General features: G+C 40.2%; 1 protein-coding gene across 1 annotated transcript in view; it reads right to left on the bottom strand.

Annotated features, from left to right (window-relative positions):
- dync2h1 (dynein cytoplasmic 2 heavy chain 1) overlaps window positions 1–17214 on the bottom strand; it is a 561613-nt gene that overhangs the window by 80278 nt on the left and 464121 nt on the right. The window contains exon 83 of the mRNA XM_060826048.1: window positions 15539–15643. Coding sequence (XP_060682031.1) covers window positions 15539–15643 — 105 coding nt within the window. The remainder of the gene's footprint in view (window positions 1–15538; window positions 15644–17214) is intronic.

The following is a 17214-nucleotide window of genomic DNA, read 5'->3' as shown; positions in this document are numbered from 1 at the left end:
AGGTTTCCTGAACCATATTTAACCTAATACCATGAGACTTAATGGGGTTCAGAGTCAATTTGATAATCCCCAGGGCACAATCTCCAGGATATGCCACCACTTCTGCTGGGTCAGTTGTGACAAGACAAATCCCGGGATGGTGATGGCGGTGTCTGAGACATTGCCTGTAAGGTATGATTCTATGATATGACTATGTCAGATTATTTTTTGACTAGTCTATCAGACAGTTCTCCAAAATTTGGCATTAGTCCCCAGGAGGACTGGGGGATGGCAACAGGGCTGTTTTTGCCATTATTATTTCTGGTGCCCAGGTAGATGCTAGGCAATCTCATCCATTTTCTTTTCTTTGCTCTATAGTAATTAATACATACAACATATAATATCCTTTATTATCACATGTACTCCATTATAAGTGCACAGTGAAAAGCCTTTACAATGTCTGCCTTCATAAGGCAACAATTCGTGGATACAGCAGAGGAATAAAAGTACATGCAATACTTACAGAGTTAAAACAAAAGTTAAAAAGTAGAACAGCATTAAAGGGTTGATATTGCAGTAAGGTAGGAAATTTCAAATAGACATTACAGCATAGCAACTCAATGTAGGGCCTCCACATGTGATCTGACCGCCCATACCAGACCCCAGTCCAACAGCCATCCCCATTCTGCTCCAACCCCCATTTCACTCTATACGGGCACTGAGCTGCTCCAACATAATCCCCAGAACTGCCTCCTCTGTGCTGGTCTCTGCCTGTGACTGACTGCCAATGAGCTGTACCAGGGCTTGCTGTTCGCAGTGTTCCGGGGCTTGCAGCCCACGTGCTACTCCAGGGCTCGCTGCTTGTGCTGTTCTGAGGCTTGTAGCCCACATGCTGTACTGGGCTTCGTTGTTCTGAGGACTTGCTGCTAACGCCTGCTGCTGAGCCAGTTTTCATCTCTGATACTGAGGGGAGAGAAGAAGACGACGAGAGAAAAAAGGAAAAAGATAGAAAAAGAACAGGTAGAGCAGAGGAGCTCTGACAGGTGTGTCCTACTCTGTTGCCACCTACATGAGGCTGCGTTGGACTGTAGCTGAAATGAATTTGCTCTTCAACTTTATCAGAGCAGAGTAAAAAATCCCCGAATTAATATAGTGGAGAAATCAATGAAAAATAATAAATCATCCTCATAACTATTAAACTGCATCCAATCACTGTCGCTCTAGTTTTATTATGAAAGAGGCAAATTTGGTTTAACAGTTCAAAATAGCACTAGGAAGTCAAATAGAAGCAGGGTGTTGGACAACATTTACAGATTGTTTGGGTTGCTTCCCTTTTTCTTAATGACATTCAACTTCAAAAACCATTAGCTGAGATTTCATTTCAAAAGTTCGACTTTTGTGCTCATGCGAATTATTCATACATATTTACATAATTTGTGTTTTTCATGCATATTTATTAGACAATGGAAAGGTTTAATTATCTGATTCAAACCATGTCCATAAATTCAATTTGAAATTGTTTCTTTTCTTTGTCGTGTATAAAGATAAATTAATTTTAGCAGACAATGGTAACTCATTACCACAGACTCAGCGTAACGGGCCCTGTGAATATCTCCTAATTTGCGAGATATCTTTCCCCTATAACGGAGGACAAAAATGAATGGCCAAATCAAATCATATTAATTTGTAGATCATCTAGAGGCTTTCCTTGTATATTATGTAAAATCCTAACAAGAAAGGTAATAGTCAAATCCAGAGAGTATTTAAAAAACAACACAATAGTATTTTGGGAGGCAGAAATATGGAAGAAATTGGATTCTATGAGCTTTTAAAAATGAACTCTTTAATAATATGTGGACTTGCTGACTAGTCCAGCATTTATACAGTCTTAGTCATCCAGCACAGAAACAGACTCTTTGGTCCAACCAGTCCATGCCGACCATAATCCCAAACTTAACAAATCCCACCTGCGTGCAGTTGGCCCATATTCCTCCAAACATTTCTTATTCAAGTACATATCTAAATGCCTTTAAACATTTTCACTTCACCAGTTCCTCTAGAAGTTCAATGCAGACATGAACCACTGTGTAAAACAATTGCCCCTCGTCTTTTTAAACCTTTCTCCTCTCACCTTAAATATTTGCCACTCGTCTTGAAATCTTGCACCCTGGAGAAACAATACCTGCCACTCACCTTATCTATACCCCTCATGATAAGGTCACCTCTCAACCTCCTATGCTCCAATGAAAAAGGTCCCAGCCTGTCCAGACTTTCCTTATAATTCAAACTCTCCATTCCCAGCAACATCCTGGTAAATCTCTTCTGAACCATCTCTAGCTTAATAATATCCTTCCTATAATAGGAGACCAGAACAAGGCACAATACTCCAGAAGAGGCCTCAGCAATGTCCTGCACAAGCTCAATGTAACACCCCAACTCCTATACTCAAGGGTCTGAGCAGTGAAGGCAAGCATGCCAAATACCTTAACTACCTATCTATATGTCATGCAAACTTCAAAGAATTATGGACCTGAACTCTCGCGTCTCTGTTCTCCAGCACTACCCAAGGTCTTATTTTTAATTGTATAAGTCTTAATTTTGTTTGTTTTACCAAAATGCAATACCTCACATTTATCCAAATTAAACTCCATTTACTACTTTTCGCCCCATTGACTCAATTGATCAAGATCTCTTTGTAATCTTAGAAACCTTATTCACTGTCACCTATGCCACCAGTCTTGGTGACAGCTGCAAACTTACTAACCAGGTTTTCTACACTCTCATCTAAATCATTTATATAAATGACCAACAAAAGTGGACCCAGCACTGATCCCTGTGGAAAAGCACCAGACATAGGGGTGCAATCTGAAAAACAACCCTCCACCATCATACTCTATCTCCTGCCATTGAGCCAATTTTGTACCCAATTAGCAAGGTCACCCAGAATCACATGTAATCTAACATCTCAAATTTACTTGAGCAGGTGATGGCGACCACATTTGGAACCATTCCAGTCCTCTGTTGTAGGTGCACCCACAGTATTACTGGGAAGGGAACTTCCAATTTATGATGTTTGATAGTTCTAACAATATGTGGAAATATACACAGTCAATCTTGGAAGAAATCTGTTTTGAGGCAAGTTGGCTTCTTTAAATTTGAAATAGTATACCCTAGCAATACTTTTTTGTAAGAAAATGCAAGAAGAATGGGAACAATGTAAAAATTCAAACACACAATTCCAGGACCGTGATATCAAACAAACTTCCCAGAAGCTCAACAATGAATGGACTTTTCTAGAGAAAATATCTAGCAATCTCTCCCAGCCATGTGCCAGAGATTAAGACTAGTGAGATGGACTGTTCAGACATGATAAGTCTTGAGAAACTAAATGTGTGCTGCAAGATGACTTCACACAGATGAATGCATTTTGAAAGTATTCCACCAACTTTGCTCAAATCAGCACAGCCCTGTCACTCACCTATTGAGACCCAATTATCAATCAAAACTCATTGTAATTCATAAGCTACCTTTAACTACTTGCACTGTCAGAAACCTCACATCGAGATCTCAGGGCTAGCACACAAAAGCTATTTAAGTATGATAGTTAAATTAACTAATGACACTTATTTACACATTTCTCTGTCTACCACAAGATTAGATAGTGCACAACTGGATGTAGAACAACTAACCAGAAAAGAATATGTGTGACTGCCAACACTGACCAGACTAGCACTCAAGGCAGATCAGTACTGGAACTTCCACTGCCCAGGGGTTGGCCAACAGCTGGGATGAAACTATTGAAGTTGACACTATCATCATAACTCTCACTTTAACTTCTCACCTCTAAGCTCTAATCATCCCCAAACCCCCCACCCTTTATCTACACCTCTCCCTACCCCAAATCCCATTCCTGAATGAGGGTTATACCCAAGGCATCGATTTCTCCACCTCTTGATGCTGCCTGGTTTGCTGTGTTCTCCCAGCCTTCTGCTTGTCAAATTTGTGTATGATTTGACATAATTTAGCTTACAAACTTAGATTAGAATGCAATAGGAAAAGCTATCACAACAGAAATATTGTGGCTACACGTATATTACAATCACCAAGGACAGCAGTAACATCTGGTGTGAATGAGAGATTGGTGTTGTAGTCACTGATATTGTACTTTATTAATTTTTCATGGAAATATCAGCAGTCTAGGGTGACTCTTCCTCCTCTTTAGACTCCTTGTCCTCAGCTGCTTACCACGTATACAGTGGTAAGGGTTGTCCATTCATTACGGCAACGGTGTGCAGCAGACCCCAGAATTTCACATTCATTCTGCCAACACTACAAGCTTTCTCCAGTGTCATCCAGGCCGTAGAAGCGCTGTTCCAGAATTGCAGTAGTCTATTCTTCCACGCAGCTTCAGGTAGAATGTCTATTATTTTATGCATTATGTACAGATAGCCCTATCACCAAACACTAAAGTTTTGGTCTACCACAGAGATTCAAATGCAGCCAGCACCGCAGGATGAAGGCATCATGGTTGCTGCTGATAAATTGGATACTGACTTGCATGACCTATTGTGTAGGGTCATGTGCTAGCTGACATTCAGGGAATAGAATGCTTTTGAGTTCCACCAAAGGACAGAGCTGATATACAACACCAGGAACACAATGTGCACACAGTAGTGGCACCATGCACTATGGGGAAATGTGAAGTCCTAACAAGCCGCACACTCACTATGCTGGTTGTTCTCTGGAGAGGGAGAACAAATGTAGCTAGTTCCCTTTGAATACAGTGCAGTGACCTCTCATATGCAACTGTGCAAGGCAAACCGGAAGATATTGCAAACATTTCCAACTGCAGTCGAGAAGGAGCCAAATGAAAAAAAACATTGCCAAGGTCACCTTCAGAGCCACTGGCAATGCTGTTCTTATTCTGCTCTGAGGTTACAGTAAATGCCAGCTTTTAGTATTGCCATGGTTAGTGAAGCACAGACATCGGAAGGTTCGTTAAATATGAACTAAATTATTTCTAGCAGAAACGGTTATTATTTATGACCCATGATGGAAATATAGTGAAAGTAAACACTTCCACAAACCTTAATTTATTTATTGTCATAAGTTGTAGCGGCAGTAAGGTATGGAACATATGATACAAAAGATGAATAAGTGCCATTCGAAGATTATGCTGAATTCGCTGTTGTTAATTTTCAAATGAGACAATAACGAGTGTGCTAAATTGTTGTTAATGGGAAGTATACTGAAGACTTGTGCCCTTTTCACTCCCAGACCTTCACATATGAAAGCAAAACAAGTTTTATGAGCGATCCAGTAATCAATATTTTCATGCTAATTCTTCCAGGCTGCATGACAAATTGGAAGGTTTTAAGAAGACAATTTTTTTTAAAATAAACTCAATTATATAACCTACCAGTCTGCAATTTATATTCAGACTATTAATTCCAAAAATAACAGGACTGGACATCTACATTTGGCACATGTTTAGTGTCTAACACAGCACGAGTTATTTTGTCTTGGACTCAGCAGCTTTCATCTACTGCAGAATTCTTAATTTCAGCCACGTACTGTGAGGCACAATCTATACAATTAATGTATTCAAGTACTGTGGCTGGTTGAAATACAGCAGCAGGCAACCCAGGGGATTTATTCTTTGGTGCACAGGAGAAGCAAAGGTTACTGAAGGCTATCCTCTCTACTGCACTGCAGTACTTACCTGCATCTACTCTACTGCAGGTCAATAGTCAAAAGCACAATTTATTTCACAACTTAAAGTGTCTGTATTACTGAAAAAAATAAGATTCAATAAGGGGCTTATAGATAAGTTTACAACATAAATAACAGATTAAATTAATGCATAGCGATACAAAATCCAATGTCAACTTTCAACGTCTTTTGCTTAGCCTTCAGTCGTGTTTTAGGAAGCATCAAAGGAAAATATCATTTGTTAAGTATTTTAACTAACCATATTTACACCCAAGCTCAGACATATCAATATAGACAAATACTGCAGGCAGCATTAACTTTTAGAGTTCAAGGCAATATTATTTTCATAAATAAGCAAACACATGTAATTATATAGGAAAAAAAGATAGGTTTTCTTTGAGCCCCCATATATTTATATTGATCGTTCAGTTGCATTTTGCAATCAGTTACAAAGAGGCATCAATAAAACATGGGAACAGATTGCAACTGATCATTTAAGTGTTTTCTTTCAGGTGGTTGCAGAAGCCGTAGTCCCAAAAAGGGGATAATCTATGCATGTTGAATGTACTGTCATTCCAATTGATAGTCCATTATAATTTGTAACCATCAGTCTGTCATCAATCAGTTTACCTGGTCTCATGTTATTCCTGCTACTTTCTATAATAGGCATGGTGCTCAGGTGTTAGACCTGGGTTGGTCTTGATCCGGACTCTGCAGCTGTTACACTTGCTGGGACATATCCTTGGATAGACCAAACCACTGCAATTCCTTGAAATCTGAAACCAAACTAGAAATTCCTGGAGAAACTCAGCAGGAATTGGCAGCATCTGTGCAGAGAAAGGAAAGGTAATGTTTGTGTCCAGCGATTCATCTTCAGAAAAAGGGTCATTAGACCCGAAACGTTAACCCTGCTTTCTCTCTACAGATGCTGCCAGACCTGCTGAGTTTCTCTGGCAATTTCTGGTTTTGTTTCACATTCTTGAATCTGAGCTTATTTGCAAATCATACTCTAATTGTCAGCCATGGCTCAATTGATCTGAGGCATAAGGTTCTGGGTTCAAGTTGCAGTCTAGCGCAGCAGGACAAATATTATGCTGATATTCCAGAGCAGTATTGAAGTGCCACCCCTCAAATTGTGTTCAACTGAGAGCACATATGCTTGCTTATCTAGATATATGAGATGTTACAGCACTATTTCAAAGGAGAGCGGAGACGTTATTCCTGGTGTCATGGCCAATATTTATCTTTCAACTAACATCACAAAAGACATAATATGGTCATTGTCACATTGTTGTTTGTTGGAATTGGCTCTATATAAATTGGCTGCTGCATTTTCTACATTAGAAATGTGACTAAACTTCATGAGAACTTCATAAAAACTGAACAGTATTTGGCATGGTTATGCGAGCACTTCTTTTTTCTTTGTAAGACTGCAATAGCACCATCTACAGAAAATACATTAATTATTTGGCTGATAGACTGTAACTATGGAATAATATATTACTTCAAGGTTTTTGCAAATTTTAAGATAACCTTATCTAAATGATGGACCACATTTATAGAATGTCTCATTCATAAACCATAAAGGAGATAAAAATGAAAGAAGCAATTTGGCTCTTGATGTGCAAAATCATAACCCCCACTATGTTACACCAAACACATTCCAAGTATTGATTACTCTTTGCCTGAAGTTACTCCTCTGCACACCAGTATTAAATATTAACAAGTTTTAACTTAAGCTCCTCTTTGGTTTAATAACCTGCTATTTCTTAAAGAATAATTGGCTTCCATGGTATAAAAAAATTAGGTTCCAAAAAACCCCATGTCACCTTGAGTTGCCATGTGGATGAAGAAGGTAAGTGTGGGTGAATATACCTCAAGAGTTGAAACAATTAATTGGGAAGTGAGAGATTCTACAAAGTTGAGGTCAAGTCGGAAAGACCGTGGATTGCATGGTTCCACATTTATGCAGAAAATAAGGCCAGTCCACCTTCTTCTGTTTGGCTGTTGAGAAGACTGAGAATTCATGCAAAGTGAAAACAAGCAAGGTTCTCATCAAATGGAACAGTATTCTATCAGGCAATTTAAATAGAGCCACTAACCCTGAACTCAAAATGTTAAATCTGCTTTCTCTCCACAGATGCTGCTGGATGCTGTTGAGTTTCTCCAGCTATTTGTTTTTTATTCATGAATTTTGGTTCTGGATCTCGCTCACCAATTTTAAAAGATCTTTAAGAATCTGCAAATGTCTGTGCCAGTGTAACTGTTTGTCTTGGGAATTGGGAATCCCATACCTATTGCTGCTGTTGAAGTAGTGTCAGAGCCCCTCCAGATAATTAAGGACTGAGAGAACGGAGTCTCTGGGGATTCTGTGCCATTATGACTGTAATGACCCAAATGAAAGAGGGTTGATAGATGTGCCTCCTATCTGTAATAACTATGTCTATGGTCTTTAGATGGAAAATTGTTGCTGGGAAATGCAGCTTGAGGACTGAAATGATTGGATGGGAAAGTGAGAGGTCATGATGCTAGTGGAGATAAAATTGGAAAGACTGAGAGATGGCTCATGACTCCATTTTAGTGTGGGAAGTGAGTGAGTGCTGGTAACTCTATGAGGCACACCTTTCTCAGATTGGCTGGTTGAAGTTTGTTTGAAATAACTTGGTTCTAATTAATGATGGAATTATATTTATGCTACCTAGTTTCATTAAGAAACGAAGATTCTGTAGAGTGGTTTTCTTTCAAATAGTGTCACGGGATTTCTTATGTTATCGATTTTCACAAGGATCGTAACACAAGTCAATCTGCATCTAGATAGAGCTAGAAATATAAAGAATTCCAACACGCACTTAACCACAGAAGGATAAAATGAACATTGCAGGAACAGATAGTATTCACAGTATAGAAACAGGATCAGAAGCAAGGAAAAAAGGTTAACCATTCAAATACTGATTACTCTACTGTACATTTCAAGTACTTTTGTTACTTTATTTTGCTTTTGACTCCTGGTATTTATTAGTTTACCTATATGCAAATAAATAAATTGTAGTTTTTTGATTGCTCCTTTTTTTTATTTTTAGTAACAGGTAAAAAATGCATTCAACATTTAGATCTTTATTTTATTCTGGAGTTTATATATTGCTGACAGATTTTGGTCAACATAATCTAGTTTTGGTTGGCTAATGTCTGATATTTATGGATATACTGTATATCAATACTTCAATTGATGTGTAGAGAAGTGGGTTAGGAATGTCGGAAACAGGAGTAGGCCATTCAGCCCCCTAAACCTACTGTACAATTCAACTAAATCATTGCTGATTTTCCACTGATCAATACTAAGATCAATGGGTGAGAGGAAGGCTCTGTGGTGTTAGTACCTTTGATTGATGATGGTGATGGACAACCAGAAAAGTAACACAGATTCAAACATGGAAGAGTCTATCATGTTGTAAAGGCCATTGCTTTTTGTCTGTATTTTTAATTTTGGGCTAAAATCCTTCTATATCACCTTCCAAACCCAGGACCATTACCACCCAGAAAGACAATGAGAGCGGATCCATGGGAATACCACAACCTGACAGTTCTGCTCCAAGCCATTGACCACCATGACTTGGAATTGTATGGCTGTTCTTTCTGAGAGAGGGAAAGATATAAAGAGAGAGACGGAGACAAATACAGAGAGAGATAAATAGAGAAAGAGATAGAGAGATTAATTAGAAATAGAGAGAGAAAGATTAGTAGCGATATAGATAGAGAGAGAGATAAATAGAGACAGAGAAACAGAGAGAGAAAGATAGATAAATAGGTATATAAATAGAGAGAGAGAGAGAGATAGATAGAAAGATGGGGGGGGGGAGAGAGACAGAAAGATGGGGAGAGAGAGAGAGAAAGATAGAAAGATAGATAGATAGAGAGAAAAAGATAGAAAGATGGAGAGAGAGACAGATAGAAAGATGAAGAGAGAGAGACAGATAGAAGGATGGAGAGAGAGAGACAGTTAGAAAGATAGAGAGAGAGAGACAGATAGAAGGATGGAGAGAGAGAGACAGGTAGAAAGATGGAGAGAGAAAGATGGAGAGAGAAAGAGAGACAGATAGAAAGACGGAGAGAGAGAAAGACAGATAGAAAGATGGGGAGAGAGAGACAGATAGAAAGATGGGGGGAGAAAGAGAGACAGATAGAAAGATGGGGGGAGAGAGAGAGAGAGACAGATAGAAAGATGGGGGGAGAGAGAGACAGATAGAAAGATGGGGAGAGAGAGAGAGACAGATAGAAAGGTGGAGAGAGAGACAGATAGAAAGATGAAGAGGGAGAGAGAGAGAGACAGATAGAAGGATGGAGAAAAAGGCAGATAGAAAGAGAGAGAGAGAGACAGAAAGATGGAGAGAGAGACAGGTAGAAAGATGGAGAGAGAGACAGGTAGAAAGATGGAGAGAGAGACAGGTAGAAAGATGGAGAGAGAAAGAGAGACAGATAGAAAGATGGAGAGAGAGAAAGACAGATAGAAAGATGGGGGGAGAAAGAGAGACAGATAGAAATATTGGGGGGAGAGAGAGAGACAGATAGAAAGATGGGGGGAGAGAGAGAGAGAGAGAGACAGATAGAAAGATGGGGGAACAGAGAGAGAGAGAGACAGAAAGATGGGGGGAGAGAGACAGGTAGAAAGATGAAGAGAAAAAGAGAGACAGATAGAAATATGGGGGGGGAGAGAGAGAGACAGATAGAAAGATGGGGGGAGAGAGAGAGAGAGAGACAGATAGAAAGATGGGGGAACAGAGAGAGAGAGAGACAGAAAGATGGGGGGAGAGAGAGAGAGAGAGAGACAGATAGAAAGATGGGGGGAGAGAGAGAGAGAGAGACAGATAGAAAGATGGGGAGAGAGAGAGAGAGACAGATAGAAAGATGGGGAGAGAGAGAGACAGACAGACAGATAGAAAGATGGGGGGGGAAGAGAGAGACAGATAGAAAGATGGAGGGAGAGAGACAGACAGACAGATAAAAAGATGGAGAGAGAGAGAGAGAGACAGATAGAAAGATGGAGAGACAGACAGACAGAAAGATGGAGAAAGAGAGAGAGAGAGAGAGAGACAGATAGAAAGATGGAGAAAGAGAGAGAGAGAGACAGATAGAAAGATGGAGAGACAGACAGACAGACAGATAGAAAGATGGAGAGAAAGAGACAGATAGAAAGATGGAGAGAGACAGAGAGACAGATAGAAAGATGGAGAGAAAGAGACAGATAGAAAGATGGAGAGAGACAGAGAGACAGATAGAAAGATGGAGAGAGAGAGACAGATAAAAAGATGGAGAGAAAGAGAGACAGATAGAAAGATGGAGAGAGAGACAGACAGACGGAGAGAGAGAGAGAGAGAGAGAGAGATAGAAAGATAGACAGACAGAAAGATGGAGAAAGAGAGAGAGAGAGAGAGAGACAGATAGAAAGATGGAGAAAGAGAGAGAGAGAGAGAGAGAGAGATAGAAAGATAGACAGATAGAAAAATGGAGAAAGAGAGAGAGAGAGACAGATAGAAAGATGGGGAGAGAGAGACAGACAGACAGATAAAAAGATGGAGAGAGAGAGAGAGAGACAGATAGAAAGATGGAGAGAGAGAGACAGACAGAAAGATGGAGAAAGAGAGAGAGAGAGAGAGACAGATAGAAAGATGGAGAGACAGACAGACAGATAGAAAGATGGAGAGAAAGAGACAGATAGAAAGATGGAGAGAGACAGAGAGACAGGTAGAAAGATGGAGAGAGAGAGACAGACAGACAGACAGAAAGATGGAGAGAGAGAGAGACAGATAGAAAGATGGAGAGAGACAGAGAGACAGATAGAAAGATGGAGAGAGAGAGAGAGACAGATAGAAAGATGGGGAGAGAGAGAGAGACAGACAGACAGACAGAAAGATGGAGAGAGAGAGAGACAGATAGAAAGATGGAGAGAGACAGAGAGACAGATAGAAAGATGGAGAGAGACAGAGAGACAGATAGAAAGATGGAGAGAGAGAGAGACAGATAGAAAGATGGAGAAAAAGAGAGAGAGAGAGAGACAGATAGAAAGATGGAGAGAGAGAGAGAGACAAATAGAGGGAGAGATAGATTGAGCGACAGCGAGGTAGAGAGAGCGAGATAGAGAGAGATGGATAAAAAGACGGAGAGCTAGATAGGAAGATGGAGAGATAGCTAGAGTGTGAGAGAGAGAGTGATAAAGAGAGAGATATAAATGGGGGAGAGAGATAGAGAGATATATAAGTAGAGAGGGAGATATAAATAGAGAGATATATAAGTAGAGAGAGAGAGAGATAAATAGACAGAGATTGGGAGAGAAATAAACAGAGAGAGACAAATATAGAGATAAATAGATAGACAGCGATAATTGAAAGAGAGAGGTAGAAAGATAAAAGAATGAGAGAGATGGAGAGACAGAGATGAACAGAGAGATAGAGATGGAGAGAGATAAATAGAGATGGAGAGAGATAAACAGAGTGGAGAGACATAAATAGAGAGAAGATGGGAAGGCTGTTCTGAGTGCTGTTGTCCTGGAAGGGTGGGAGGAGGGGACAAGAAGGGCTGTCCTAGAAGTAACCGGAAGTTATGTTGGGACAGATAGAGAGCCCGTAAGGGTGGACTTCCTATGAGTGGCTGGAAGATGGGAGGGACGGGTGGTTTGCTGGGTTGCTAGAGGTGTCTGTGATATATGCATTGTTCTATTGTTCAGTTTACCCGACTGTCTGTATGTGATCGCATTCATTGTTTCCTTGATTCAAGGTGGGATTCAAGCTTATTGCTCATTTCCCTGCAAACTGGTTGTATGGTGGGGTTTGGGGTCTGGCTTTGCCACCCCTTTCCCCTGTAAATTGCTGTTTCTTGTACACAGCTATTCACGTTAACTGTATTTTGCATTGTTTAATAAAATAAAAAAAAACCTAGAGATTAGAATCTCCTCAGTTTTGACTCCGAGCCGGCTGGCCATAGCCAGTGAATACTGTTGCTAGTTTCTGTTTTTTGGGGCAGTTTGATCTACAATGTCAGTTTGTTAACTGGTATTCCTTTTTTATTGAGAAGTGATTTCTGGATTGCCTGATCTATGCAGTCAATGTGTTTCAGATGTATTCCAGTTCTCATTAGGAAATTGTTGTTTCACTGGCTGGTTACAGCCTGTGTTACTCCTTTTTTCCTTTTTTGAGAGAAGGACTATGCTGATTTTGTGGCAGGGCTTCACCCTTGTACTCTGGATGTCTTTCTTTTTTGCATGTGTTTTCACTTTTTGTGGACTGCACCTTTCCAGATGTACTGTTCCTCTGTGGGTGGACAAAGCCTCTGGAGACTGAACACCTGTGAAAGTGCTGGGTGGTGAGCATTTGCTGCCGGTTGGAGTGGACCATCTCCTGTCAGTTAACTGTACCTTTTTATAATGAACTGTATTCCTGTGAGTGGGCCTGGGCCTTTGTGGATGGACCAGGTCTTTACGGAGGTGATTATGGAGACCGAACATCTGTGTGCGTGCTGTGGGGTGTACATTTGCTGCCTTCAGGAGTGAACTTGCACAGTGGAGTGGATTCTGCATTTGGTTGTGGACTCTTTCTGGCAATGGACTCTACATACTGGTGTGGACTCCATTTCTGACAATGGGTTATCAGAAGGGACCCTGTTTGAAGGTAATTGACTGGCTTGTTGCTTGTCAGGTTTATCACTTGCACCGTCTTGTGCGTCCCTGGGTCTGGCAGGCCTCACTGAGCTAGGAGGCTCAGGTTGTCCGAAAGCTGTCACCCAGAGAACCAAAAGGTGGCTAGGTCAGCCCGATGCGAGTTGCCCTGCAAGCTGGGTAGGCTGTTCTGAGCACGGTCTTCCCGAGAAGGGAGACAGTACAGGCTGTCCTTGAAGTGGCCAAAAGGTGCGTCGGTGGCTGACAGTCAGATGGCGTGTAGGGTCAGGGTGTGGAGCTGGAAGGCTTGCGGGCTTCCCTTTGCGCTGCCCTCCCAGGGAGGGGGACAGGCTGTCCTCAACGTGGCTGGAAGGTGCGTCGGGGCAGTCCATGGTCCAGATATGCGTCGGGATGGGTGAGAGCCAGATAGCGCATAGGATGGACCAAGAGGCCTGTAAATGCAGGTTGTCTTTGAATGGCCAGAAAGTGGGAGGAACGGGTGGTTTGCTAGGAGTGTCTGTTATATGCATCGTTTTATTGTTCGATTTATCGGAGTGTCTTTATGTAATTGCGTTCCCTGTTTCCTTCTTGATGATGTAAGGTGGGATTCGAGGTTCGCCCTCATTCTCCTGTGAACTGGTTGTATTGTGGGGTTTGGGGTCTGGCTTTGCCACTCCTTTTGCCCTGTAAACTGCTGTTTCTTGTATAAACTGTTCATGTTAACTGTTAAGTTTGTATTTTGTACTTTTTTTTTAAATTAAAGGTATAACCAAGAGATTTGAATCTTCTCAGTTGAGGAAGGACTCCAAGCTGGCTGGTCAGTCATTGTACTGTGGGGGGAGAGAGTTCCCTTGATTAAGGAGACATTGCCTTCTGTTTTTCTTTGTGTGTTTTTGGTTTTTGTTTTTCTTCACTGAGCTATATTAAAGAAAATATAACCAGAAGATTAGAATCTCCTCAGTTCAGGCAACTGACTCCAAGCGGCTGGGCACAGCCAGTGTGCTATGCACAAGTAAATAAAGGGTTACTTGGTGACAGGATACCAGCCTCTTTTTGAAAAGAGGCTGCACTTTTTGAAAGCAAGTAATCTGACACTCATTGTCAGTGCTGGTAGGAGATTAGCAGATGAATTGGAGCTAGGTTGGGGTTGCAAATGGAGATTCAGCTGTCAACAAGTAGTTGGAGTTCTGTAGAACAGTAATGGATTCAAAATATTAAATTTGTTTCTCTCTCCACAAATCCTGCTAGATCTGTTGGATTTCTCCAGCATTTTGTTTTTATTTCAGTATCTAGCATCTGAACTATTTTGCTCTTATTTGTTAATTTACTTTTCTTTCAGTAGTTGCTATAAGCCATAACTTTTAATCAATTACTTTTATAAATGTAAACTAGTCACCCTGTGCCTCCTGAAAACAAGTGAAAGCATTCAGAGAAGGAAGACTGAGAACCAGCATTCCTAGTAGCACAAAAATCACCTCAGCAAACCTTTTGCTAAAGATCACTGAGCTGCTAACCCAGTCCTTCCCTCTGCCCATCCATGTCTCTCTGTATGTATGTGTAAGGGAGAGATTTTAGGTGAGCTAGAATTTTAATTAGTAGATTTGAGGATAGTTCATACACTGTTTACCTGTAGCTTGAGGCTAAGTTGTTTATAATTGTAGTTCTTCTTAAGAAACCTGCTCTGTGCTTCCTATTAACCTAGGTCTAAAAATCTAGGAAATTAGCACATTCTGCATACATAATAAAATCATTATATCCAGGATAAATCCAGGAATTGTAGTGTTTGATTTTCAGCATGCTACCCTAGTGAGGCATAACAAAGTTTGGGGCTTTTGTCATGTTTACTGTCAAGTCACACCCAGGACAGCTCATGGTTCATTTCTTATGGAGCTGGAACTTGACCTGGGGAGGTGACCTCAGTGATGGATCCCCAATCCCAAAGCTGATCAGCGAGAAGTGAAAGAAGGCTTGATTACAATAGCATTGAGAAAGAGGATGGGGAGTGAAGACATTATAAAATTAATTAATAGCTTTCGAATACATCCCCGTAAGCATCAACATTATGGTTAGTGTTCTGAAGGTATACCTCTGTGATTGTCTCCCTTGGATGCCTATTTCTTGTCAACTAACCAGACCATAGAATTGAGATGATATTCACAACAATAACTTCTTAAATATCAAGTAAAAATCTAAACCAATTACCTGGTTGCTGAAAATGCATTGTGATGATCGTTCTATGTTGGCAGGTAAGCCAAAATATGCAGGTTTGTCATCTTCTGGTAAATGAGTAATAATGGCACGGTAATCCTATAACAGATAAGAATGGATATTGATTATCCAAGAACAGATTTCAAGGCATTAAAACTAACCACATTCTATAAGTTCAATATGAATGTATAAAGAAGGACAGCAGTCATCAAATGACCCCCTAAAGGCTGTTCTGCCATTTAATATGAACATGTCTATTCTTTTCTCTCAAGACATATATCTCTTAATCTCCTGAGTATCAAAAAAGCTATTGAACTTTGTTTTGAATTTCTGACATTCTCATTACATACATTCTTACATCTTCCATCTGCTTGTTTTAAAAACAATTACCAACTTACATGTTTACCATCAATTCTGTGAATGTTCTGACTTTCTTACGCAATAGGTAAATCATACAACTTTGGAAGTCCACATCAACAATATCCATTAACGTTTACATTATTTTGGTGACTGACTCAAAAAAAACTACTGGCTCAAATCAAGAAGCAATCAATCAAGATCTGGCGATTTAGCCGGCAGATAATCTTATGATGTAGCTTCACTAGGTTGGCACCACTTTTTGAAATACGTCTGATGCAATTACTAGCATGCTCTACTACAAGTGACAATGATAGTTAAGACATCTGATTCCGACGAAGATTTATGATATATTATTATCTGGGAACTTGGGTTTCAAAGTAGAATTCAAGTCCAGTTTACCTTGGCAGTCTCCAGGTCATCAGAGTTGGAAAAAAAAGTCTAAAGTTGTTTTGGCATTTCAAGTACACAGGACTGAGAAAAACTCATTTTTCTTAGAGTTTGATGAAGAAGCGTTAATGCGTTAACATATTTATGTATTGCAAAGAAGGACAGTAATAGAGAGAAAAACATCTGAATTTGTAGAATTTTGCCAAAAAGGCACTGTTTGTAACCACATCAATTGAATAAGAAATTAAAAAACAAAGAAAGAAGTGACACTTCACCAGAGTTGAGTAGCTCCAAAGGATTATGCTGTGAAAAGGGATTGAATCCATCTGTTTGCTGCTTAAGACAAGATTTTTCCAATTTGTCATATGTACAAACATAGCTTTTTCTTTTGCTTTCACATAAAACTGTAATGGTAATGTAATTATGCTCTTTTGTTAAATGTATATTGGTATCCTCTTGTGAACATGTTCAGTAACCGGCCACAACAGTAAACAAAGCGCAATAATAAAAAAATTGATCTGTCAAGCCATGTCTGACTCTGGAAAATGACTTATTCAGTATTTCCATCAGCTGTGAGCCTAGGCCAATGAGATTAGAGATTACGATATAATGTAATTTTGCAGCTGCAGACGGTTCACAAGGCCTCAGGGAATGTAATTTTGACCTGCTCGATTTGTTCTCAATCTATGCTATTTATCGCACAACTTAATGCAAGTTGTCACAGGACTCTGTCCCTACAAGATGTGTTCAGCTGTCATTCCTACTAGTACGGTCTTGTCCAGATGTATTTGCAGTAATTAGATTGATAAGGATGAGGTTAAATATGTTTCCCCATGTTCCACAAGGCCTGTCTGACAGCTGACAGCCACCAGCCAGTTCAATCACTTGTGGTGCTACTGAGCCACTCTTGGTGTTGGATATTG

This window comes from Hemiscyllium ocellatum, chromosome 6, assembly GCF_020745735.1.
Source record: "Hemiscyllium ocellatum isolate sHemOce1 chromosome 6, sHemOce1.pat.X.cur, whole genome shotgun sequence".
Lineage (NCBI taxonomy): Eukaryota > Metazoa > Chordata > Chondrichthyes > Orectolobiformes > Hemiscylliidae > Hemiscyllium > Hemiscyllium ocellatum.
The sequence above is the reverse complement of the archived record's forward strand: the minus strand, read 5'-3'. Positions and strand labels throughout refer to the sequence as shown.